At 43.0% G+C, this 27,068-nt stretch overlaps 3 protein-coding genes across 5 annotated transcripts; 1 reads left to right on the top strand and 2 right to left on the bottom strand.

Moving 5' to 3' along the window:
* The first annotated feature begins 961 nt into the window (after window positions 1–961).
* On the top strand, window positions 962–18,296 carry LOC131134673 (dapper homolog 3-like). 2 transcript variants are annotated; one of them, XM_058080181.1, is made up of 5 exons: window positions 962–1,242; window positions 1,353–1,599; window positions 9,913–10,027; window positions 10,693–10,800; window positions 11,908–18,296. In XM_058080181.1, coding segments are annotated over exons 1-5 (1,923 nt in total). In that variant the 5' UTR covers window positions 962–1,240; the 3' UTR covers window positions 13,359–18,296. The 2 variants fall into 2 exon arrangements, with proteins under 2 accessions (XP_057936164.1, XP_057936165.1); XM_058080182.1 differs by having other exon boundaries at window positions 962–1,599.
* Window positions 13,431–18,318, bottom strand: c5ar1 (complement C5a receptor 1). Its single transcript, XM_058080183.1, has 2 exons — window positions 17,088–18,318; window positions 13,431–16,633 (listed from the first exon to the last, which is right to left on the bottom strand). The coding sequence occupies exon 2, from the start codon at window positions 16,624–16,626 to the stop codon at window positions 15,568–15,570; it is 1,059 nt and encodes a 352-aa protein (XP_057936166.1). The 5' UTR covers window positions 16,627–16,633; window positions 17,088–18,318; the 3' UTR covers window positions 13,431–15,567.
* A 214-nt stretch (window positions 18,319–18,532) lies between these two features.
* On the bottom strand, window positions 18,533–26,964 carry lbhl (LBH regulator of WNT signaling pathway, like). Of its 2 annotated transcripts, none has more exons than XM_058080186.1 (4): window positions 26,597–26,964; window positions 22,827–22,920; window positions 21,695–21,992; window positions 18,533–19,168 (listed from the first exon to the last, which is right to left on the bottom strand). In XM_058080186.1, exons 2-4 carry the CDS (start codon window positions 22,896–22,898, stop codon window positions 19,098–19,100), a joined length of 441 nt encoding a protein of 146 aa, XP_057936169.1. In that variant the 5' UTR covers window positions 22,899–22,920; window positions 26,597–26,964; the 3' UTR covers window positions 18,533–19,097. The 2 variants fall into 2 exon arrangements, with proteins under 2 accessions (XP_057936169.1, XP_057936168.1); XM_058080185.1 differs by having other exon boundaries at window positions 18,537–19,168; window positions 22,827–22,902; window positions 26,597–26,951.
* Between the last annotated feature and the right edge of the window lie 104 nt (window positions 26,965–27,068).

Genomic DNA, 27,068 nt, shown 5'->3' on the forward strand with positions numbered 1-27,068 from the left:
AGTACAAGGCATTTAGAGCACACATTCAAAATAATGCAGTACTATATACTGGTCACTAGGTGTCAGTAATGTTACTGTAATGTTTGTTGAGACACACAAGCACCATACTTGTGTATGGCTTTTGCAGGTTTGAATTATCTCACTGTCACTACTACTACTTGCGGTCGGAACCCACACTAAGTTAAAACTCAGCATTGAATGCCCCCCCCCCCCCCCCCGACCCCCAGCTACCCACTGAGAGCACCAGAACACATTTACAGCAAGCACAAGTCTTATTTATGTCTTAAATGGCTTATTTTATGTTTTGATGTAAGCTATATTGGGTAATAGGTGTGTCAAGCTGACTATAGCGATGTTATTTCATGTCGAGAGGGCTCTAATAATGTAAAAAAAAATTGTAGCCGACCCTCAACTCTGACCAATGGTAACAGAGTAGGCGTGGTCTTGGGTGCAGGCTGCAGAATGCAAGCATTTTTGTGATTGGTCACAGCTTGACATTTGAATATATTGCATATTCATTCATTCATTTTGTACTGCTTATCCTCACGAGGGCCACGGGGGGGGGGGGGGTGCTGGAGCCTATCCCAAGTGACTTCCGGCGAGAGGCGGGGTACACTCTGGACTGGTGGCCAGCCAATCACAGGGCACATATAGACAAACAACTATTCACACTCACATTCATAATTTTGACAATTTGGAGTCGCCAATTAGCCTAGCATGTTTTTGGAATGTGGGAGGAAACCGAAGTCATATTGCTTACTATTTAGGAAAAATGATGGCGCTTTACGTGAATTATTACAGTTTAATTGTAAAAGGGATGTATTGTGCAGAGAAGCTTCCAGATGCAAACTATTCATGCTAGCAGTGTAAGGATGTGACCTATTTTATTTAGTTGAATCCAGGTGCTGACTTTTATTTGCACACTCAGTCCCTGTGTCTTTTTTTTTTTTTATTTTGTCCTGCAGCCTTATCTGTCTTTTTTTTTTTTTTTTTACAGAGAGAGCCCTCCCCCTCAAGTATTCCACTCTCTCCCCCCATTAGTGGGAGAGATGGGTGAGGTCGCAGTGTCTGGAATGAATCAAGAGGGGGATGGGAGGGCCAGACACCCCCCATCCGCTTCTTTCGGTCCAATCCGAGCCGAGGTGGGCCGCACTCGGGCCGGCCTGAAGCCTGTCTCAGTGCGTGGAGCGTGGCGGGGGCGGGGCTCCTTGGCTCCGTTTGACAGCTGCAAAAATAGAAAATGTATCGCTGGTGATGAGGGGAAGCATGCTGCTCCAATCTTCGCCACATCGTGTAGATTAAAAAGACGACTTTTTTTTTTAATCCTTGTGGACTACCCCCCCCTCTTCCAGGAGTATGCACCGCGCCTTCTCCTTCCCGGTGACGGTGGAGCGCAGCCGGACGAAGGAGCGCCTGGAGGCCAGTCTGGCCGGTCTGTGTGAGCTGGAGCTCCGCAAGCAGCGGCAGGAGGGTCTGGTGCTCGGGGCGCTGGCTCTGGGCGACCCTCGGCCCAAGCAGCAGGATCCCCCCGACGCAGGAGGAGACGTGTCCTGGTTCAGCAGCTGGGGCCAAGAAAACCTGACATTGAGGCGCCAGCTGGTAACAACTTTGATTTGTTTCATGTTTCTCCTTCTTCTTGGAAGTCCAAACACTCTTGCATGTGCTTTTCTTTCCCAAAAAAAATCCGCTTAATCCTCTTGGCGACTTTTGCCTTTTGTGCAGAAGTGACCCTTTTCTGCAAAAAAAAAAAAAAAAGTTCCCTAACTTGATTAATAGGCTCTCTGTTGGGTTTATGCCTGTGGGCGAACAGATCAGGGGGTGGAGCAGCAAGCATTGCAGCCGTTTGGAGAACCAGATCGAGCATTTAATGGCCCATTGTTCCCCCCATCATGCACTTTTGTGGCTGTTTACTGCCTTACAAGCCCGCTCTTATTGCAGCTTTCTCCACATCATAAAGACATGAGTGATTGCTCTATTTAGTGCTCTTCATATCCCCACAACAAGGCGGTGTGTTTCTTTAAAAAAAAGCAGGAGACAAAAAGTTTACAGCAGCAGGGAGGATTACGTCGAGCCTTGAGCATCTCAGATGACTGGAACTCGAACGCACCACGCAGCATCAGTCGATTACTGTACATACTGTAGCCTAGCTCATTTGCATAATGATTACATTGTCACCGTGTTTTTGTTCCTCATGAGTGACCAAAGTGATTGGACCTTGTAAGGAAAAGAAATAATTTATTATATTTATTATAAACATACATGAGAGAAATTAAATGGGCCACCTCTCTCTCTCCTCCCCCCTCGACCAGGGGGTCCTAACAATAGATGTATGTGGACCAGAATACTAATGATGGGATGGTTGGTGGCCTCGAACACGGCTGGATGGTCACAACATTAAGTACACCTGATCATAAGAGGAAATCGAGCACGATGATTGTTATATTTTGCTACATATGCCAAAATATCGGACCGTTTTCATCTTAACTGAGATCTCAACACGGGCCAAAAAGTGTCTTCGTTTTCAATTTTGACATTTTATGTAAGATTATTGTGTCGTTTTAACACTAGATTGAAATAAGAGTTTCAGCGAAGTGGGATTTAGTATTAATAAGGTGAATGTTTTCATAGTTAGAACATATAGAAACATGTTAATGACTTCCTAAATATATTTTTTCCCATTATTAGATAGATCTAGAAACAACCTACAATCACCTTTACACTCCGATTATTCTTTGTTTACACCACAGTGCTGAACTGTAATGTGCTACAGGATCACTGTCTTTGACTCTGACACAAGAGCAAGCTAACTATAGTTAGCCTCTAATTTCTTTACTGTATCCAGAACTCGAGAAAGGTTTTAAAACGGAGTGAGAAGAAGGACAAAGATACCAAAAAATGACCACTTCCACACTGAATGAGAGGAGAACTGCATTTGACTCAATGTACCATGTCAAACATGCCATGGCTGACCCAATGCAGCGTGATGGTAATCTGATGTCATGTCTCAATGATGAAACATTACTGGCACTTAGTGGCCAAAATACTACATATACCTTAGTCTTTACATATTTTCGGACTAATAATGCATCATAGTTAACCACGGCTGCACGGCGATCGAGTGGTTAGCGCGTAGACCTCACAACTAGGAGACCAGAGTTCAATCCCACCCTCGGCCATCTCTGTGTGGAGTTTGTACACCGGGTACTCCGGTTTCCACCCACATTCCAAAAAACATGCTAGGTTAATTGGCGACTACAAATTGTCCATAGGTATGAATGTGAGTGTGAATGGTTGTTTGTCTATATGTGCCCTGTGATTGGCTGGCGACCAGTCCAGGGTGTACCCCGCCTATTTTTGTACATCTGTTAACTTCAGTGACATCAGTAACGCAACAGTGAGTCACATCGCAGATGTCCAACACTTTGAATTGACATTCAAGTGTAAAAAGAAGTTGGCCATTATCCAAAGTGTAGTATAAAACCAATGAAACACTCTAAATAAAAGAGTAAAGCAAAAACTGTTCACGTTACAGATTTCCCACACTTTTATAACATTATTGGCTGCCATGTAAGTGTAAAAAGAAGTTAACCACTATTGATAGTGCAGTATAAAACATTCTAGCTTAACTTTGATAATGGAAGTTGCCTTGCAGATTTTTCTCACTTTTTTCATTTAAAAAGTGTAAAAAGAAGTCAAGGACGGTTGATAAAATCAATGAAATGCTCACTCTTAAGTTGAATGATGAAAGTATAAAGCAAAAGGTAGTCACATCGCAAGTGTCCTTCCCCTTTTCAGCATCGTTAGTTCTTGCATAAGCGTAAGAAGAAGTTAACACTCAAACTTGACTGCTTTGAAAGCGAGTCCCAACTATGTTAGAAAGTGTCGTGAAGAACACTGACATCTTAGGTGTGCATTTCTTTCCAAATGGGCTTAATTTGTGGTTCTATGGTTATCATCACACTTTCTCTGTTGTTGTGGCGGGAAAATATCAAAAGCTGCCATCTTGTCAGTCATACCGATGTCTCATTGTGACATCACAGACTATTTCTTCAGATAATTCTCAATTTCACAACCACAGTGGCATTGTCATGCTCTATGGTTAGCGTCGCACCTTTCCAGTTGTTATGGTGGCACAACAGAGAAAGAGAACGCAAATGCTGACATATTGCGTTCTTGTCATGCATGACAGCAGCTTGAAATCCAGGTTTTTGAAGGACAATCATTTTTTTACCAGAAATTTTCATTTTTGTTGCTTCTGGGCCGTGTGAGCTTCAAGGTTGTACTGCAGTCAATCAGAGCTCCTTCTCATCACAAGCGTTGTGTTCAAGGTCCATGAAGGAGACGTGCCTTTTCTCCCAGGAGGGGTAAAGGGGTGTGTCCATATTTCCTGTTTTCATTTAGCGGCCGACATATGTGGATCGATGTCGATTAACTATGATGCCAACCCAAGCGTGTGAGTCATTGCACGAGCCAGGAAAGTCCCCGGAGGATGATGTTGGCAGGCGTCTAATTGAATCCCCGTTGCCGTATGTCTTAAAAGCCAAATCCCCAATCACCCGTGCAGTGTAGCGGTGTACTGTATGTGCGTACTTGATGGTGGTGGCGGTGGCCCCCCCAGGCTGACGCTGACCTTTGCTGCTGTTCTCCAACGTGAGGTGTTGACAGGGTGTGGATGGCAGACAGCAGCTGGTGACGCATGACGAGCTGACCTCCTTCTCAACTTCCACTCACTGTTGTTGTAGCAGACTGTGTGCGAGACGGTCATGTCTGCAAGGAATGCCAAGAAATCATTATTCGGTTTCATCATTCAATACGCCAAAGTTACTGTCTCATGCAAAATTTTGATTTACATTATTATTTGTTTTCTTTTATTATATAATGTTTCTTATTATCCCTCTATTATGTATGTTGCTTATCCTCATTATCACTGGAGCCTATCCAGCTGTCTGGTGGCCAGCCAATCACAGGGCACATATAGACAAACAACCATTCACACTCACATTCATACCTATGGACAATTTGGAGTCGCCAATTAACCTAGCATGTTTTTGGAATGTGGGAGGAAACCAGAGTTTTTTCTTATTCATTCATTCATTCATTCATTTTCTACCGCTTTTCCTCACGAGGGTCGCGGGGGTGCTGGAGCCTATCCCAGCTGTCCTCGGGCAAGAGGAAGGGTACACCCTGGACTGGTGGCCAGCCAATCACAGGGCACAGATAGACAAACAACCATTCACACTCACATTCATACCTATGGACAATTTGGAGTCGTCAATTAACCTAGCATGTTTTTGGAATGTGGGAGGAAACCGGAGTTATTTCTTATTATGATATGTTATATTATTTATTATTAGACTCTATTTTTAATCATATTATTATTTTTCATGGTCAAAAATACACTTTTGGCAATTGCTAAAATATGTAGAAATTGGGAAATCAGTTATTATTAAATTAAATATTATTCTAAATAAATAATAACATAATATATAATAATATATAAATATTATTATTATTAAATTCATATTTTTTAATAAATTGTATATTTCAATCAATGTAAATTATCTTGTAATAGTGGTAATGAATTCAGCTCTTTATTTTATGCACAAACAAACAAAAACCTCTCACTGGATATTTAAAATGGGGAAGCGTAACCTAATACAGTCGCAACATAATTGAACAGCGGGTTGATTGACTGTGTCCTTAAAGCAAACCATGTACCCATGCGTACTAAATTAAAATGAAGCTCTCTGGAAAATGCACCAAGTCAGCATGTTGGATGACACACACACACACTCGCATACACACACGGCGCTGTGTCAGCTGTCAGTCAGCCGAGGGCAGCCTGGCGCATGTCGCACTCCAGTGACTCCTTTCACACAGCCTTTGGCAGCCTCCTGCCACCCTGCTGCCTTTTTATTCAGCACCTAGCAGCCAGTCACGGCATGCTAATGAGCGCCATTCACTGTGAGCTTATGTCAACACTGAGTGTGTTGGCACATGCTCCACACTGGAAACCCTCATTAATTGTAAAAAAAAAAAAAAGTGTTGAATGATTCAATTTGGGTCTTCTAATAGTACTCTGAACTGGAGATGCAGACATTGTTGCTTCAGTGCTCACTGAGTACATTGATGTAGAACATGTGATCTCATCATGGCGCCGCTATTTGTCGGCTCCTCTGGTCCTTACTATAGCAGTAAACAGCATTCCATGCATTGTCCTGAATAATGCTACCTTCTGGGTTCAGTATATTTGTTTTCCTTTTTTGAAGTTTAGTAAAGCATGACAATAAGTCTTGTATACTCTTGCTGTTTAGTAGTTTAGTAAGGTATAGCAGTAGGCAGCATATCATGCATTGTCTTGAATGATGATGCGTTCTAGGGCTAGTATACTTTTTCTGTTTCTTTTTTATGTTTAGTAAGGCATAGCAACAGGCAGCATATCATGCATTGTCTTGAACAATGATGTATTCTAGGTGTAGTATACTCTTTCTGTTTATTTTTTATGTTTAGTAAGGCATAGCAGTAGGCAGCATATCATGCATTGTCTTGAACAATGATGCATTCTCGTTCTAGTATACTCTTTCTCTTTATTTTTTATGTTTAGTAAGGCATAGCAGAAGGCAGTATATCATGCATTGTCTTGAATGACGATGCGTTCTAGGTCTAGTATACTTTTTCTGTTTCTTTAGTTTAGTAATGCATATCAGTGAGCAGCATATCATGCATTGTCTTGAAAAACAATGGATTCTACGTCTAGTATACTCTTTTTGCTTCTTTCTAATTTTAGTAAGGCATGACAGTAAGTAGCATATCATGCCTTGTCTTGAATGAAAATACATTCAAGGGTTTGAATAGTCTGTTTCTGTTTAAGTATAGTAAGGTATACCAGTAAGCGACATATCATACATTGTCTTGAGTAATGATTTATTCTGAGTCCTATATTTTCTTTTTGCTTCTTTCTAATTTTCATAAATCCTAGTAGTAAGCAGCATATCATGTCTTGTCTTGAATAACGATGCATTGCTGAGCTGAGGTAGGCACATCAGCAAGTTGTTCTTCTTATATACTGTCAGCAGTATATCATGCACTATCTGCACATTAAATTAAACTACACTTGCAGGCTGCCGGGAATCCCAATAATAAAAAAATATGCTAAATTTACTTTTGTAGACCGCAAACACTTTGAGCGTGGGTCAACAGCACCTCTGCTGGTCACAAACAAGTAGTCAACTCCATTGCTTCAGGAAGACATTACAGTAATTGAACCATCAATTGGACACAATCCACCCATACTCTTGTGTATTTCTTTGCGGTTAGAGGTCGGAAATTTCCCAATTGTCTTGAATGCAGCGTAAGCATTTGATGATATGTGTATGATTGCAAAGAGAAAGTTAAGGTGACTTTGCTGTGGTGTTAGCATCAGGCAAGAAAAAGGCAAGGGAATGCATTACAACACCGATACTCCTCACATGGATACAAATATGGTGTTTATGTGTGTGTGTGTGTGTGTGGCCTCCCACAGTCCTCTGTGATTTAATTATAGTGGCTCCAGGACTGCGGCTGCCTCATTGGTCCATTCCATAGATGTTTATGTCCTGGTGATGAACCACTGACTGCTTTATGATCTCAACCAGCCAGCATTTTTTCCATCTTCCTCACACTGGAACGGCAGGAGTAGCTCTCCTCTCGGAGTCTATTGGCCCCAGTGTTTCTATACAGCCGCTTTATGGAGAGGTGAGGCTGACTGAGCGTTGTCCTCCACTTGCCCCCATCCCCCCACCAGGGCTGAGGATGCAGTAAAAGGGTAATGAAAGATAGTGCACAGTGTGGTGAGAGCATTAATAATACACAATAATGTCACAGCTGCCTTTTACCACAACCACACCATCAAATGTTGCAATTGCTTTGCACCTTCCTCCTATTTATCTTCACCAAGGAAAGCAACGGATTGTGTGAAACTGCACTATTGATTCATTGATTTCAGTTGGCGTTAATAACAAAAAAAAAGCTCCCTGCTCGTGGTCCCTATGGCGCACGAGAACATATTGACGGAGCGATGCCGAGGCTTTGTTTGTTGCCAGACAATGAGCGCCCATGTTGAGACAATAGCAACGACGGCGTTTGTGGGGGGGTGACAAGGTTATTGGGGAAGCGTAGGTTAGCGTGGGTCAATTGAACCTCCTCAGGAGCAACTTTTGTTGGACAAAAGGAGGCAATGTCCTGATGTATTTTCACATGTTCTCTTTGGAAACATGAAGGCCATGTGACCTTTTAGAGGATGTTGATGATCTTTTATTCACTTATTCACTCACACACAGAAAGTCTGAGGTGGAATAAACATTAAAAAAAGCACAAACACGTTTATCTTAATTTCAAAATTCCTGAATGGATTTGAATGAATTTCGGGGGAATTGTCTATTTAATATGGAAGAACTGATGACATTTGAGGCCGGATCCAGGATTGTTTTCAAGGATTCTTTGACGTTCCAAGATAGGTCCATTCCAGGCATCTGGTCACAAAAAATGGTCAGAGAGCTTAGGGAAAATACAGAGCAAGTTTCCAACAGGTTGTACAAAATATCAAAGACGGATGTAAAAGAAAAATGTGAATCACTTTTTGTGTTGAAAGTCTATTTTAAAAATATGTTGGAATGTAAACAGTTTAAAAGTGCTTTTAGTAAGACAACTTTGTGTCTGTAGTTTTAATGTAACAGACTGTGATACTCACTTACTTAGTATGGAACCGATGAACCCCCGATGTCACTTCCTGTCACTTCCACACATTTGTCCGCCTGCCACTAAGGGAACACGTACACTACCGCTCAAAAGTTTGGGATCACTTGGAAATGTTTTTGTCCAGTCAGACCTCAGCTTCTATGTGTTGCCATGTCAATATAATCTTCCCTGAGCCTTCAGAATCACGAGTTCTCGCCCCTGTCGCTTAAACACTATTAGCAACGGGGCTGTGTCAGATTTAAGAATCGCCTCACTGTAATAACATCAGCATTTATCCATCCTCTGATTGGTAAACCAAGTTACGCCAACGAACAATGGTAGATTTTTATTGTGATTGTTGTTCATAAGCTGCTCACTTCTCTTATAACATCATTAAAAGTATCTTTGGCATAATAATGGACCAATAACAACAGTGTGTTGATGATTATGGTCGGATTTAGTAGCTGCTTCTCAGATTATGTCCTCCTCAAGCAGCTAAATAAGGTCATAGAAGAAGCAGCTTATGGTGTTCAGTTGTCTTTTGCTGGAGCTCAGCTTGTGCACGTGTCCCTAATGGTGAATACAATGTAGCAGTTGTCTGACAGGCTCTCGTGGGTCATGTGTGGGGAAAAAACAAAACATCAGCCTGTCATGAGAGCTCATAACGCTACCACTGTTGCACATCTTCTTGCAATGAATCCCTCATGTCAGCCATTGCAAATGTGATAGTAGCATGCCTTTCTGTTTGTGTCCAACATGGTCATGCTCAATTGTCAGATGAAAAGTGGAACCCTCACTTCATTGTGTCACAGTATGCGTTGGAATTCATGTTTCCTCTGAATGAACATCAGTCTGGTAGCACTCATGCGGCCCCAGACCATGATACTACCATTGGACACCATTATCTCACATACACAATAGCTGTACACTGACTAATATGAAGTATATTCCACTTCATTTGATTATTATAGCATGTTTCTGCACAATGACTCGGCATTAATATTTGTGTTGAAATTCAGCCTTTCTGTGCTGGAATAGAAGCCTCTCAGATAAATATTCATCCCGTGCTCCAGTCATTAGCATCTCTTGCATTCAGTGCTTGATCTTTATTTAATGCTTTGTTCCCCGAACAGAGGATGCGCATGCAATGCAAATGACGAACGGGTGTGTTTGTTTCTTTGTTTGTTTGTTTTTCAGAGTGCTCTTCAGAGTTCCCCGTGGGGCCTCGTGCAAGCGCTGGAGCAACAGGTGGGAGAGCTGCGCATAGACGCCGAGCACCATAGCAGCCATGGCGGTACTCAAACAGACACAGGTGACTCTCGACCCAGTTCCTGTATCTGGAATCAGTCCAGAAATTAGCATATTTTTGCATAAAATGAGCTCCTGAACCAAACTCCAAACCCTACTGGATACAACATTAGGTACACTACCACAATCTAATGAGCTGTGTGAGCAAATTAACATAAGCCAAAGACAGGAATGCAACCGGTCTGCATGTTTGCTATGGAGAAAGGAAACCTGCAAGAATAATAATAACCCTACTGCAAATGTAAATAATAAACATGCACACCTAGGAAAGTGTTATTTGATACCTAATGAAGTGTCCGATGACTGATTTTGCCATTAAAAACTGTATCTTCAAGGAACAAAAGCATGATTTATTTACAGTTTTCAACGTGTGGATGCCAGAATACTTCAGGAAATGCAGCTGCTTGAGAAAAACAAATCTTTTTTTACTATGCTGTGCTACCTTCAGCTATGTTAGAGGCAAAAAGGAATAGATTTCTTTCTCTATACACTGAGAGAGAAAACACCCCAAGGCAGGCCCCAGAAAATCATTTTGTTATGGAGGAGGGGAGACCCCAGTCGGGAGCTTCACTGTCCCACCTCTCTTCTGGTATTTTGTGGTCGACATGCAAAATATGCCTGCATGAAATAAGCTTCTCTTTTCTCACACAAGCTGCACTTTCTCTTCAGGTTTGTATGAGTCGAGTGAAGGTCAGTCGCCTAAAGGGAGATCTTGTTCCGCGGAGCCCCCCGAGATGGTCTCTTCCTGCGCTTACACCGACAGGCCAAAGTCTGTGGGTAAGAAAGTAAACACACATGTTCCCTTTTTCTGCGTTTCCTGTTCAGCATGGAGCTGTGGAGGCCGTGTCATTATAAGCCTTGTGTCAATAAATAATGGCCTTGCTGCCTTACTTGATCTTGTTACTATAGCCTGCTTTGCTACATGGAGGATATCTGTGGCTCCAAACCAAAACAATCATGTCTGCTACGTGAAACTTAAATGCCGTTTGTGAAAATGGTGTAAAGTTTGCACCCTGCAACACATGACGCAGGAAATCTCTTGCAGGGGTAACATGTTCAAAATGTAATGGAATATAGTCTTTCTCAGTTGTGGAAGGCACCAGGATGCTGATGGCTCTATCACTTGGAGCACAGCGCTATGTGCTACCTAGAAGTCCTGCTAGAGTTCCATCAAACTGTCATCAAAAGTCTCCTTAAGGAAGACATCTCATCCTCTGTATGTTTTATGAACGCACACCATTTCCGTTATTTACTGTCAGTGTTTTTTTTTTGAGGTGGGTGGATATGTTTGAGGCTAGTTTTGGTGCCCAGTTTTCGTGTTCCTACCACTTTTGAATAAATTCGTCATACTGGCTCAATCGTCTCGATGAACTCCTTGCTCATTCCCACACACGAGAGCTTGGTGGAGGTCTACACTCTTAACCGCAGACCTTGGTTTAATAGTATTTGCACACACCCTTTGTTGGCCTTGATGGAGGCCTACAGTTCAACTAGAACAGGGGTGTGCAAACCTTTTGACTCGCGGGCCGCATTGATTTAACAAAATATATTTTACACATAACAGTCCACCTGGAATTATTGTATCTGTAAAAGTGTCATGCAATCTGCTATATGTGCTTGAGTCCCTTTTTTCCGGAGCACTTTGCTCCGGAAAAAAACAACAGACCACATCAATTAACGAAATTGATAAAACAGCTACTTAAACCATCAAAAGGTTGGCTCAAGCCATGATGCCAGGGTGTATGTTGAATTTAAATGAAATACTTTGGAAAGAACGGGCGGGCCGGATGTGGCCCCCGGGCCGTAGTTTGGCCACCCCTGAACTAGAAGGTTTAGGTGAAGGCTTCTGCCCCCAGTACTTAATATATTCTTTTCTCTGTTTAGGAGATCCACTCATGTTGAATGGAGAAGCAGACATGATGATCCCTCAAACTGGCCTCCCTCGCTCATTCTCCGCCCCCCACCCTCCTCTGGAAGGCATCGCGGAAGAAGGAACCCCAGTGGACTCATGGATGTTTGATCCCAGCAGAATCGACCAACCCTGGCACCAGCAGCAGCATGCTCCAGGAGATCAAAGGGACTACACGCAGGTTGTGAGGGTGGAAGGTTACATCCTTAATCTAGTCCAGCGTCACACCCTCTCACCGCGGCCGTGTCAGCCTCGCACGACACTCAACCCAGATCAAGCTTACTGCTTCACCCCCGCACATAGTAGCGCCCTACACAGGAGAAGCCCCTCTCTTTCCACAGAGCATCCAGGGCCTCAAGTTGACCCTTTGCCAAACCCAAAGAACCAGAGTTGGGGTTGTGACCTTCCTGAGGGTGAGGCCTGCAGAGGAGAGGCCCCGTCTTTGGAAGAGGAGCGTTATTTGGTTTTGCCCTACCCCCAGTGTAGGCCACACTCCCTGACTGGGAGGTTACCATCACCTCCGCCCTCCCTGGACCCCAACTGCACTGCTGGAGCGCTTAACCTTTGTCGTGAACCCTCGTCCCCCCAGCATTGTGCGCATCCACAGCCCTCAATTCATCACAAACACAATCTAGTAAGTGCTCAATACATCCCGGGGCAAGCCTGCCATGCGCCCTTACGATCCCCCAGACACTTAAACCCGGCCCAGTCCAAAGTTCGCCAAGCATCTCCCGACCACCCCAAGCCTAGAACCTCCAGGAAGAACCACAATGACAAACAGAGATCAAAGAAGTCCAGCAGCAAAACCAGTCGGTCCCAGTCGGAGAATAGCCTCCTTGGGCAACGAGTGCTGCCTGAGCGCAGGTACAGCACCACTGAGAGACATCAGGCTCAAGGGCAAGTGGCTAAGGTCCACATAGCATCCCCAGTAAACGACAAGGCAAGTCGGCGCTGGTGCTCCAACCTGGAGCTCAGCCAAGATGAAGGAGAAAGCCACGTGGAGCAAGGACATAGGAGGGCGCCTCGAAAAGCTCGCCACGGTCACAGTGGTCACCACCAGCAGCAGCACCATCAGCATTCTCAACGCTGGCCCTCTGACTTCCAGCAGCGAGCGCCACTCTGCCAAGGAGAAGACGCCTACGCCGGAGCCGCTCCCGCTGAGTCCGAGTCCAGCATGAGCGAGGTGTACTCCCCGGCTTCCAGCTCGCTTTCCAGTGACTCAGACGAGAGCGGCGGTCTGGTGTGGCCTCAGCAGCTGCCCCCCCGCCTCGCTTCTACGTCCTCTTCCTCCTCACCCTCAGCACAGGCCGCCACCAACCCCCCGTCGCAACCCAAGGCCTTTGTCAAGATTAAAGCCTCGCACGCCCTCAAGAAGAAGATTCTGCGATTTCGGTCGGGATCCCTCAAAGTCATGACCACCGTGTGAATCTGACTGTCAGCAGCTTTTCTAAACCCAACCCTGCGCTGTGCTTCTAATTAAAGGCTGACACGTCATGGTTGCTTCCAACCAGCATCCACATCAAAATGGATCGGCTTTGATGTTTCCCGAAGTGACGTTAATTGATACCAAATTACTCAATGTTGACGATGCCCACATTATCGCTATGGAGCTGATGTCCAAAGGAATTATTATCAATGAGTCATCGGTTCATGGGTCGTAAATTCCTTCCTGCACATGCTAGCCTATTCTAAACTGTGTGCGGTAGCCGCCGCTACCTTTGACACGTGCAAAGCAGTAAATAGCAGGACACATACACTTGTGCAATAAAATACAAAGAAGACATTAAATTATGGTGAGGATCTGGATAAAGAAGCATGCAATGGTTTCATGAACCAGGAAGTAGCATAACAAAAATAAAATATCTCATAAAATATCATGATGTCAGCTTAAAGAATACATCTGATGGTTCCCAAGACCTTTGCACAAGCCTTTGCAAAGATCCTCTCTCAAAGTCAGACGTAGCATAAATCTAGGCAGCGTCTTCTCCCAAACAGACTTAAAACGCAAGACCGGTGATGTGTTATTTTAAACCAGCACATTGTGAAATAATATCTTTTTTTGACGTGTGTTTACATTGAGTTCTCTCACAAATCATAGCCAAGGCAGGAACTGACATAAGCAGAATTTAGTCGACTTTCATAAGAAAACTCATGCACTGTAAATACAAAAAGAATTGAAATTTTTGGGGCCACTTGACAAAGAATGAATGTATTAATAATAATAATAATAATATAAGTAATAATACTCCCTTGCCTCCCAACCCTTGCAATTTGAGCGTGTGTTGTGCAGGACTCACATTTTTTTTTTTTTTTTGCACAGGACCACTCATGTTACAGGAATATAATCCACGGTACTATCATGCTTCGCTTTTTATCAGCTCTTTAAATAAATTCAAGCGATGAGGCGTCGCTCTAGCCGCTCTACGTCCATAGTGACTGACTTAAATTGTTGTCAGCTGTCGTTGAAGCTCGTCAGTCATCATTCCGGAGGTCATTTTAAAGTCATGACTACAAATAAAGAGACAGCACACCCGTACACCTGTATTTCCATGATGTGGCCTTGTTTGGGATGAATGTGGTTTTTAAGAAAATAAAGCAACTTTTCTCTCGGTAGTTTTACACTCGGTTATTTGAAGAATTACAACCAGCAACAACAGAAGATGGCAGCATAGAGAATCATGCCAACAGCAGCAGTATTGATAGTGGTACATTATCATTCCTTAAAGGGGAACTGCACTTTTGGGGAAATTTTGACCATCATTCACAATCCTAATTTGAAATATGCTTAGAAACAAGCTTAGTAAATTGAACACTGTTGGAGTTTTTTTTTTTGTGAGGGCTTTAGCGTCAAAATAAGTATTTCCCAGGCTCATATGCCCTGGAATGCACAGAAAGGGAAAGAAATGTGTCTTCATTTTTCACATAAGGATTGTGAATGATTCCAAAAAAGTGCAAAACCAGGTAAAGAGCATTGATGGCATTCTTTAAAAGGGGACAGACAGAAAGAAATGAGCAAAACCGAACACCACAAACAACAACAGAAACAGAAAAAGGGAGGTGCGGAGGAAAGAAAGAATAGACACCAAAATAATGCTATCCTTTGTGACACTGACAACAGCAAAAACAATACCATCATAGGAGGGGACAGAGCAAAAACAGAAGGCAGCAGCAATGGCTGCTACCTACTGTATGTAACATTGGATGGCGGCATTTCAAAGGACCTCAGTAATGCATCACTGCTTGACCTAATTCATTATATAATGTCATCAGTTAATAATCATTTACTTGGAAATGGGTGGAAGCAAGTCAGCAAGCTTCCTTGTTTTTTTGGTTTTTGAGCTTGAACGCCAACAGGAAATGAAGCAAACATTAGCAATTCTGTAGCAATCATCATACCATCTTAAAAGCACTCCTTCAATAAGCCTACAACTGAAACCTGTACCTTGCTACTTTATTAGAATAATTTAGAAATCATTCCATAAGACAAGGATAATGTGTTTATTGGCTGTTCTTTTTGCATTTATTTTCCCATTTGCAGTATAACACGGAGTATTTGAAAAATACAACAGACAGTCAAAGACATTGTAACATTGAAAAAGACATAGAAACAATGTTGCATCAGCGTCTGCTCCCCATCACACATTGGTCACCTCCTTTTCTGTGGAGCTTGTAGCCTTGGTTTCATGAATAGCGCTGCTGATCTTGAGCGTGTGGTCCTCGCTGAGCAAGTGCAGGATGTTACACAAGGAGCGGTTCATGGTGTCTTTGAAACCCCGTCCCAGACACACATAAAGTAGCGGGTTGAGACAGCTGTTGAAGTACGCCAGGCAGAGCGTCAGAACATGGGCCAGGTACACAGAGGGACTGTGAGGGGAATTCCGAGGCGTTACCAGGAGGAGGAAGTCTACGATATGCAGAGGGAGCCAACACAAGAAGAAAGACAGCACCACGGCCACGATGACCTTCAGCGTTCGCTTGGAGCGAGTCCTGCCTTGAGCCATTTTACTTTCGGCTCTCATGTAGACCACCCAGTGACAGATCACAATGACCAGGAGGGGGAGGATGAATCCGAGCAGAAAGCGGAATACAGTAACGATCCAGGCGCTCTCTATGCTGTGCACCACCAGGCACTCTTTCTTGTGTTCGCCCAGCGTGATCTCCCTGGTGTAGACAAACTGCGGGATGCTCCCTACGAGGGCCAGGCACCACACTACGACGCAGCCTACTATAGCATACTTGGGTCGCCTGTTGTTGTGGCACCACACTGGCCTGATCACCAGCAAGCACCGATCCAGACTTATGAAGACCAACTGCAGGACGCTGCAATACATGACCAAGTAGAAAAAGCCTTTGACCAACGTGCAAGCCAGCGGGCCGAAGTGCCAATGGTCATCATGGGCCAGAGGCACCATGAGAAGAGGCAGCGAGAGGCAACACAGGAGGTCAGCCAACGCCAGGTTGAGGAACCAGATGGACGTGACCGACGGGGGCATGTTGAAGCCGGTCACCCACACCACGATGGCGTTTCCGGGAACGCCAAAGGCAACCACCAGTGCGTAGCAGGTCAGGGCCACAATTTGGATGGGTTGAATCTTGGGCATCATGATGTCGGGAAAGTCGGGGAAAGTGAAGTTTAAGTCTAAATCGGTAATGTTGAAGTCCGTATAATCACCCAGGGAGGAGACATCATCCATGATTGAGCTGCAGATCCAAAAAATAGATGATCAGTTTCGCCTTTTCAAGCTGTTTCAATTTTCAGACTTCCTGGATCCAACTTTGGGATTTGGTAGAAAAATAATAACACAGGCCAAACTGTTGAGTGACATTGTTTTTTTTCCACATTGTGCTCAGATAATCCTCCTTTTTGTGTGGCAGAAACACATAGAACTGAACTGACACTTCAAACTCAATCAAACTCACATTTTCGGATTGTGAATGATTGGCAAAATTCCAAATAAAAGTTTTTCTTTAAGACAAAAAGAAGTTAATACTTAATACTAACTTAATTTAACCCCCCAAAAAACAAATTCAGGTTTTACATGAAGTACCACACAAGGACTGGTTACTGTATATAAAGTAAAACTAATCTTGCACAATAATAGGAATAGTAACTGCAATTGTAATATGGAATCATTTCCACAAATACTTGACTTACAACGTCAGCTCTTCAGTTGCTGTTGCACACCCTCTTAGCGGAAAGGAAGTGATGGGCTGTTCTCCTGATGCAAGGTTTTATACCCCAAAGACACACACACACGTCTGCGATTGGCTGGCGACCAGTCCAGGGTGTACCCCGCCTCTCGCCCAAAGACAGCTGGGATAGGCTCCAGCATACCCGCGACCCTCGTGAGGATAAGCGGGACACATACACTTCTGCTCTGATGGTGTTGAAATGTGTTACAGAGGGCATTTTTTATGACTGTCAAAATTATTTTGTATGTAAATGAGGCATACCAATATTAGTATTTATTATTATTGTTAAATTAACAAATTAAATACCAATAAATAAAATGTTTTTTTTAATTTTAATTAATTAATTTATTATTTAATTTTTTTTTATTTTATTTTTTATTCTTTTTTAAGTTATTGTTTTTGGAGGACCTATTCAAACACCATGTGTAAATGCAATTTTTATGATTATCATCATCATGGGTCTGCATGAACACTTATGGGCATACAGTGGCTTTTTGATGTGTTTTCTTGGAGACACAGTTACTCATCCACTGTGGAGTGATTTCACAATACAAAAGTGGAACTCAAAGCAAAAGGATACATCCGCTTCAATTCACCATGCAGGAAGCTTCTTCTTCTTCTTCTTTCTCTTCGAGCTTTTCCACCACAGCAAACCAATCTCCTCCATCCAACCCTGTCTTCTGCATCTGTCTCTCTCACTCCAACTACCCTCATGCCCTCCTTCACTACATCCATAAACCTCCTCTTTGGTCCATGTCCCAACCATCTCAGTCTGGCCTCTCTGACTTTATCTCCGGGGCCTCTAACATGTAATGTCCCTCTGATGTACCCGTTCCTGATCCTATCCATCCTGGTCACTCCCAATGAGAACCTCAGCAACCACATCTCTGCCAAGAAGCTGTATTATACAGTATATAACTTATTAGCATATCTTGGATTGGTTTTAGGCTTTTTAGGTGATTTTAAACATGAAAATTCCCTCCTTTTCTTTAAATCTGGTCTCACCACAGTTTTTTTATACCTTTCCTTTCATTTTAGCTGAAACTCTTCTATCAAACATCACGCCTGAAACTGTTTTCCACCCGTTCCATCCTGCCTGCACACGCTTCCTCATCTCCTTTTCACAATTTCCATTGTTCTGGACTGCTGACCACAGGTACTTATCTCTTCTCCGTGTAACCTCACTCTTCCACTTGGGTCCATTTCATTCACACACATATACTCCGTCTTGCTGCGGCTAATCTTCATTCCTCTCCTTTCCAGTGCAAACCTCCACTTTTCTAGCATCTGTGGTGGAGGAGATGCACCATGCAGGAAGCAGTAACCACAAAAGAACAAAAATTTTATTTTTGTGCATGGTTTTAGACACAATTTGATTGAAAAGAGCGGGTGAAAATGATGGATTTATGTGGTGGGACAAAAGCCTTTATTATATTATTATATACAATATCTTCACAGGTCAGTCTAGACACACTACATCAAACTATACTGCTCCACAAACAAGAGCTGCCTTGTTTTTTCTTGGTTCAAATGACTGGACATGTGTCAAACAAAAAGAAAACATAAATCATGTATATTACAGATTTAGTTTTAATAGTATAGTGTATTGATAAGACTGCCTCTAAGTGTAATGATGTGTGTCCTCCAGTGTGAACAGTGAAAGTGATTGATGATAAGAGTCCAACAAGCTAAAGGCTGCCTTGGGAAAACGAGTAAACGGTACAAGAAAATGAGCCCAAAATAAGAAATCCCACCCCAGCATGTCTTCTGTTAAATGTTGTGTGAACGTGTTGTAGGCCGTGTTTGGGCGCTTATCTCCATTTGTGTGTCGCTATGTGCTGCTCCTGCGGCTGCAGATAAGCCCATTTATGGCAATTCTGAGTGCTTAATCAGGGTCAAACATTTTCCTTTTTCACCACTGCAGTTTTAGTCTTTCATTTCAGTCGCTGTCACTTTTGGGTCATGAGAAGTCTCAGTTGAGAGCCGAAGCGCTGCTGGGAGGGAGCGTGGGTGTGTCATCTCGAAATGCATCTGACTGTAAGTCTACAAAACAGAAGAATATGAGTTATGTGACCACCGCTGTTTGTAACATGCTTGAAAGGTACAAGTACAAGCTCATACACATAATATGCAAAATATATATTTGCTTTTTATTGAGATGGGTTAATAATTTCAAATTATTATCTCAGATTTAAAACAAAAATATTTCCTTCCAAAAACCAGCTGTAAGAATATTATACAGCATATCAATATTTGGTAATGGTAATGGTAAAGGCTCTGGATGTTGAGGGACTGTCTTGGCTGACACGTCTCTTCAACATTGCATGGAAGTCGGGAACAGTACCTTTGGATTGGCAGACCGGGGTGGTGGTCCCCCTTTTCAAGAAGGGTGACCAGAGGGTGTGTTCCAACTACAGGGGGATCACACTCCTCAGCCTCCCTGGGAAAGTCTATTCCAGGGTGCTGGAGAGAAGGGTACGACCGTTGGCCGAACCTCTGATACAAGAGGTCCAATGCGGTTTTCGTCCTGGTCGTGGAACACTGGACCAGCTCTACACCCTCACGAGGGTGCTTGAGGGTGCATGGGAGTTTGCCCAACCAGTCTACATGTGCTTTGTGGACCTGGAAAAGGCATTCGACCGTGTCCCTCGTAGCGTCCTTTGGGGGGTGCTCCGGGAGTACGGGATTGGTGGCGCGCTACTACGTGCTATCCGGTCCTTGTATAAACGGGGCAGGAGTCTGGTTCGCATTGCCAGTAGTAAGTCGAGCCTGTTTCCGGTAAACGTTGGTCTCCGCCAAGGCTGCCCTTTGTCACCGATTCTGTTCACAATTTTCATGGACAGAATTTCTAGGCGCAGCCAAGGTGTTGAGGGAGTCCAGTTCGGGGGCCTTAGAATCTCATCTCTGCTATTTGCAGATGATGTGGTTCTTATGGCTTCTTCGGGCTGCGACCTTCAGCGTTTACTGGGACGGTTTGCATCTGAGTGTGAAGCGGCTGGGATGAGACTCAGTACCTCCAAATCAGAGGCCATGGTTCTCAGTCGGAAAAGGGTGGAGTGCTCTCTCCGCGTTGGGAATGAGGTCCTGCCCCAGGTGGAGGAGTTTAAGTATCTCTGGGTCTTGTTCACGAGTGAGGGAAAGTGGGAGCGTGAGGTCGACAGACGGATCGGTGCAGCCTCGGCAGTAATGCGGTCGCTGTACCGGACCGTCGTGGTGAAAAGAGAGCTGAGCCGGAGGGCTAGGCTCTCAATTTTCCGGTCGATCTATGTTCCCACCCTCACCTATGGTCATGAGCTTTGGGTCATGACCGAAAGAATGAGATCGCGGATACAGGCGGCTGAAATGAGTTTCCTCCGTAGGGTAGCTGGACTCACCCTAAGAGATAGGGTGAGGAGCTCAGCCATCCGGGAGGGGCTCAGAGTAGAGCCGCTTCTCCTTCACATCGAGAGGAGTCAGTTGAGGTGGCTCGGGCATCTAGTCCGGATGCCTCCCGGACGCCTCCCTGGGGAGGTGTTCCGGGCATGCCCAGCCGGGAAAAGGCCCCGGGGCAGACCTAGGACACGCTGGAGGGACTATGTCTCACAGCTGGCCTGGGAACGCCTTGGTGTCCTCCCGGTGGAGCTGGAGGAGGTGGCCGGGGACCGGGAAGTCTGGGCTTCCCTTCTAAGACTGCTGCCCCCGCGACCCGGACCCGGATAAGCGGAGGAAAATGGATGGATGGATGGATGGATGGGTAATGGTAATGGTAAAGGTAATGGTAATGGTAATGGTAATGGTAATGGTAATGGTAATGGTAATGGTAATGGTAATGGTTTTATTTTGTTTGAACATGCATCAGATTACAATTGAGTGCATCCCATAATCAGTTCACAGTTCCACATGTCCAAAAGGAGTAGGCAGAAGCAAAGCTTATTAAATCCTACCCCTCCATCTGGCACTTTTACAATCAGTAACTGTTACATTTGTTCACTTCCTGCCTTCCTAATATTTTTTTTCTCTTTTTTTACTTTATTTTATTAATTTATTATTTTTTTAATTCTAATTTTATTTTTGAATTTTGTCACGTACCAAAGTACGAGGTGATATTACCATACAATGACTTAATGGGTAACTTTTTAAAAGTTCTTACATACAATCCATTATCCAACATAAATAGCGACACACACTAATTCTAGTTCACTTCAGGAGCACGGAACCCTTGAATAAAACAGTACATGCTGAGAATATTTTGCTGCATGCTTTGAATTGGAAAAAATAGACAGATGTAAAAATTGAAAGCCAGAAGTCCAAATTAAAATACAGTATGTACATAAAGGATTGTGTTTGGGAGAAATTTGAGATCAAAAGTGTTTTTAATATTTTTTGATGCGCATTTTAGGTCAAGGGGAAAAAATTGAATTTGTGTTGCTATTTAATGCTAATTTACAAGGGCCTACTATTCATGTCATTAAAAATGACACATACAAATGTCATCTACATTCATGCAACACAGCCAAAATGGCTTGAAGATAAAAACTGAATGGCGAAAAATAGCTCTCTTAAGAGTGTATGAGGACATGTCTGACTCACCAATGAGTGTCAAGCCTTGCTGCTGACTCAGGATAACCGACGTCTCCTCCTCCTCATCCTCCTCTCCCCAGTCTGCAATGTTGGCAGGAGGGATGCATTGCTCCAGGAAGAGGTCCTCTTCATCCTCCTCGTCCATGTCCATGCTCTCCGGGGGCCAGCGCAGCTCCCCGCTCTCCACCTCGCTCACCTCAGTGGGCTCCACAACAATGGAGGGCAGGCGCTCCTTCTCGTTGTTCTCACCTAAGCTGTTCCAGGACGTCTCTGGACCCAGAACGACCTCCACCGGGTCAGGGAAGATCTGCACAAAGATGAGAAGTAGACTGAAACATTTGAAGCCAAGGCATGTTCATCATACACATTCATATGTTTACTATTGCATAAAGAGGTGGGTAGTTTTGCTTTATTTTGGTTTTATTGTGCAGTGATTAATGAAGTGTAACTGTGAGTTGAATGTGTGAACTTTGACCAAAGACATCCAGCCCCAAACCTGTAAAAGTCCACTCAGTGCAGACGCCTTCCTGTTTTCTCTCCATTATATCAAAAGGTGAGTGGTTTTACTTAATTTTGGTTTGAGAATGTACTGGTTGATTGTGACTAGGAGTTAACTGACCTCAGAGACTTCCCCCAATGCTCAAGGTTTTTTAAGTCTAGTTGAAAAATTGCAAGAATTTACATTTTGCACAATTGGATCTTGAGGTTTTACTTTATTTTGGTTTTATTATACGCTGTAACTGGAAGTACATTGTATGAGCTTTAATATTAGGAACCCACCAGCAACGACAATACATATAACAGGCCACTGGGTGTCAGCATTGCTCTTTAAATTACATTACATCAAAGGGTGAAGGGTTTACTTAATTTTGTTATTAATTATACAATGGTTAATTAACTGTACCTGTGGGTTAACTGTTAACCTTTGAAGATCATTGAAAATAACTATAAAACGTCACTTGTTCACGCTATGTTACCCCAAATGGTGAGTAGTTTTACTTTATTTTGGTTCACTGTGACTGGGAGTTAACTGTCTGAACTTCAAAAAACTCCACTTTTGAAAGTGTCTTTTGACACTTTTGACAGTTTGAAACTGTCAGATAAAAATCTTCTACATCAGTGATAAAAAAAATAAAAATACCTGGAAGGGTAGTCTTTGTTCCTTCCTTTGCAGATCTTCACAGTTCGATTCTTGACCGCTGAGCTCCTCCATGCCTCTGCATTATGCACCAAAACTGTATTTAGACTATTAGTAGACAGCTTTAAAAAAAAAAAAACACTTGATAATACAGTCACTCCTTTCTTTCTTGCTTTAAGCTATTACTAATCCCCTGCTGATTGTAAACTGACCAGCCAAAAACAACTTCGAACAACTTTACAAGCCTTGAGACACTGCAAGCTTGTTTCTTTAAGTCATGTGTGCTTTTTTTTTTTACATGAAGTTTAAAAACCTTTGCATACACGTAATTGGACGGAATGTCATCCCAGGGGCCCTTTGGAAGCCGCCAGAAAGAGTCCGTAGCTGGACTGGAAAGAAAGAAAATGCCTTCTCTAACCCATAAAAAAGCACAGTGCATTCCTCACTTAATGAAATTTTGGGTGGTTTTGCACACAAGCAAGGATGCGCAAGCAGGTATATCCATTACTTCACATCCAACGTGTATTGTGAAGTCAAATATTTAAATCAAGGTCCTTGTGTTTCCAGTTAAATCGCAGCTGTTGTAAACGTGTTTCATGTTCCCAGGCGTCTGATTGGTCACATTTTCACTCCTGCGTTGCTGGAGCTGCCAGACTAAGTGAATAATACGCCTGTGTGTGTGTGTGTGTGTGTGTGTGTGTGTGTGTGTGTGTGTGTGTGTGTGTGTGTGTGTTATTACATGGCGTCTCCTGTAACACACAAACACACACACTGCAGATTAGTCCTACAGAGCTTTGCACAAAAATGGATTATGTCTGTTGCTGCTCCTATTTCACGTAGCGACAGTGAGCCATGCTGAACGCATGCGCTTCCCCGTCCTCAATTATTCATCTGTCTCCCCCCGCCATTTGTCTCCACTCCCCAAAGTTGATAATGGATGAGAAACATGCCAAGTCCTCACTGTTGTCTTTGTCTCGACGAGGAGACCCCTGTTGCATTCAATGCATGGTGGAAACGGTCGTTCATTCCAACTCAGTGCAAGCAATTTTCAATTTGTTTAAGCTGAGAGAGGATTAAGAAAAACCGAGGATCTGTCCGAATCCTCTTTTCATCCCTCCATTCGTACGTCTTCTCTTTTTTGTTTAATTGCTCCCCCCTCTTTACTCACTTGACTTTCATAGGCATGGTGTAACACATCATCTGTTAAGCGTGTCTACCCCCTAATGAAAGACAAATCTCATCTCCAGTGTAACTTTGTTTATGTGACCTTTGCTTTTGACACTTTGTTGTGTGACATTATGGGCATCCTGGTCATGCAACTACTAATTGGAATTATTTTTCTAGTCATCCAATAAGGTTATTTTTCCGGCAGATTAACAGCAAAACGTTGACATAAGTGTTGGTATCTGCTTTGGAAGATGCCAAAATGATGCTAATCATTATAAAACAATAAATGAAAAATGTGAAATACAACTAAAAGAAAAAAAATTCATTTAAATATTAATTCATTCATTCATTTTCTACCGCTTATTCTCACGAGGGTCGTGGGCATGCTGGAGCCTATCACAGCTGTCTTCGGGCAAGAGGCGGGGTACACCCTGGACTGGTCACCAGCCAATCACAGGGCACATATAGACAAACAACCATTCACACTCACATTCATACCTATGGACAATTTGGAGTCGCTAATTAACCTAGCATGTTTTTGGAATGTGGGAGGAAACCGGAGTACCCAGAGAAAACCTACACAGGAAGAACATGCAAACTCCACACAGAGATGCCCCAGGGTGCAAACAAACTCAGGTCTCCTAGCTGAGAGTCCTCTGTGCTAACCACTCGACCGCCTTGAAGCCCATTTAAATATTCATTCATTCATTCATTCATTCATTCATTCATTTTTTACCACTTTTCCTCACTATATATAAAAATATATTTTTTTAATTATATATTTTTGATGATAATACAGTCAATCCCAGACCCTGGTGGAGGGCTAAATGTTGACAAGCTAACATCAGTTTTAGTCAAACAGCTCTCCCTGTTGGCCAGATCATGACACTTCTATCACTGCCACTTCCATGCTGACCACCAAATCCCCCATGAATAGTTAAAATATGTGGAAAGTACAACAAAAAAGCAAGCAAGCTAAAAATGGCTGCAATATACCATTAGAAACATCGCTCAGTATGATACAATGTAGTAGTGCAGCCACAATAAGAAACATAATAATGGTCAATTACTTCATTAATTTACTAATTTTAATGTGGACTTTTTTTCTTGCTCAAGCTGAGCTTCTGTGTGAACACCAGTGGCGTCATTAGGCCTATTTTTAGGGGGGCTTCAGTCCCCCTAAAATGTTCTTAAGCCCCCCTAAATAATTTGATATTTTCTATTTTTTTTATTTTTTACTCAAAAAAAATCTCTGACAATAGGGCAAAAGCAGGCTAATAAGCAAGCCAATATGCAGGCTAATACTAGCCTACTACTACTACTAGTAGTAGTAGTAGAAGTAATAATCAGAGGAAGAATAATGATGATAGTAATATTAATAGGCTAATTAATAATATTCATTCATTCATTCATTTTCTAACGCTTTAATAATGATTATTATATCATTGATCACTGTCCACTGGACAGAATGGTTGCAGAGCTTGAGCAGCGGTTTTGCAGTGCAGATTGTGTGTTCTTGTCTAAAATTAATGGTGGCCTAAAACAAATCTAAATCTGTCCAAAAGTGGGAAAGTTATATCCCGGTTCTTCTTCCTTATTTGCTTTTCTGATTTTTTACATTCATTCATATCCTGTGCATCTCCAGGGGGGCAAGCCACCCCTGTCCTCAGAACCGAGTGACGGCCCTGGTGAACACCATACATGAGGCTAAATCTTATTATATGACAAATGAAGACAAACAAGGCCAAAACCTGGACGGCCATCCCACTTTCATCCCAACCAGATCAGCTTTGGGTGGGCGGATGCTGCCACCGTTTTTGACCCACTTGTGCACAATCTGACCAAAAACCAATTTTACGATATTGTCCTGCAGATGACAAGTGTGTCACACTAAGCTGTTTGTACGCCACCTGGGATGGAAACTTACAGGCGCTATTATGAAGAAGCTTAGCCGCCATGTAATCCCTCTCATGTACACTCTCTCTGAACACCTCTCTCTTTCCACTATGTCATCTGATTCAACAAAAATACCAAATAAGCACTTAAATCACAGCAAAGCTCTCAATACAAAGTATAATGTGTCACAATTTAATGAAAAAAATGTGTAAAAAAATAGTATCAATTCCAGAAGTTCAGAAACTTTATTCACACCTACCAAAATATCCAAAAAAAACACAATCATTTAAGTAAAATAGATCTATATTGCATTAACTATGCATTGAAGTTGTTCCAAGTAAGAAAAAGGAAAAATAATATATTGCAGTATATCAAAGTATATTAATGAAAGATATTAACATACATTTTATTATAATAAAATCAAAAATAATAAGCTATACTTAAACGTTTGATTCCTTTTTTACTTATGATTACATATTAATAATGTGCCAATAATAATACTACAAATTGTACATTTTACATTGACAAATTATATTATTCTTTAAATTAATGTAATGTTTTGTCACACACAAAAGCATAATATATAATATTGTTATTTTTATATTATTAGAAAAGCAACAACAACAACATTAAGCTGTTGCATAAAGGATGATCTTCCCAATTTGGGGTCAAGAAAGGTCATGAATGCAAAACAATAAGCCTCCTCTTACCCCTCATTTGCTGTCAGGTAGTTGTCTTCTTCTCCCACCCGGCACAGATTCACAGTCGTGAATACCGGTTCTTCCACGAAGAACACGGGTTGCATGCTGGGAGGTGCAGAAGAAGGTGAGCAGCTCCCACCACATTCCCGCTCTGCAGAGCTCTCAGCAAGGCTTTTGGTCTCCAGGACTAAGCCCAGATGAGGGTGTCCCACACACCCTTACAAAGACCTTAAAGATCAGGAAGCTCGCTTCAGTTGTCCAACTTTGTCACCACGCGCTCCCTTTGAACTTCGCTCCTCATGCCCCCTGCTTCAGTCGTGCTGCCTCTCCCGGCCTGCCCCCACTATCGGGCTTTGGAGAGGAGCGGGATTAGCGTCTCTTTCGATTACACAGGCTTGAGGGGTGACGTCAGTCAGCCGGGTTTGACAGCCTCCTCTGATGAGTTGGCACACCGGGTCGCTGGTACAGCAGCAAGGGCACG

This window comes from Doryrhamphus excisus, chromosome 8 (assembly GCF_030265055.1).
Source record: "Doryrhamphus excisus isolate RoL2022-K1 chromosome 8, RoL_Dexc_1.0, whole genome shotgun sequence".
Taxonomy (NCBI): Eukaryota; Metazoa; Chordata; class Actinopteri; order Syngnathiformes; family Syngnathidae; genus Doryrhamphus; species Doryrhamphus excisus.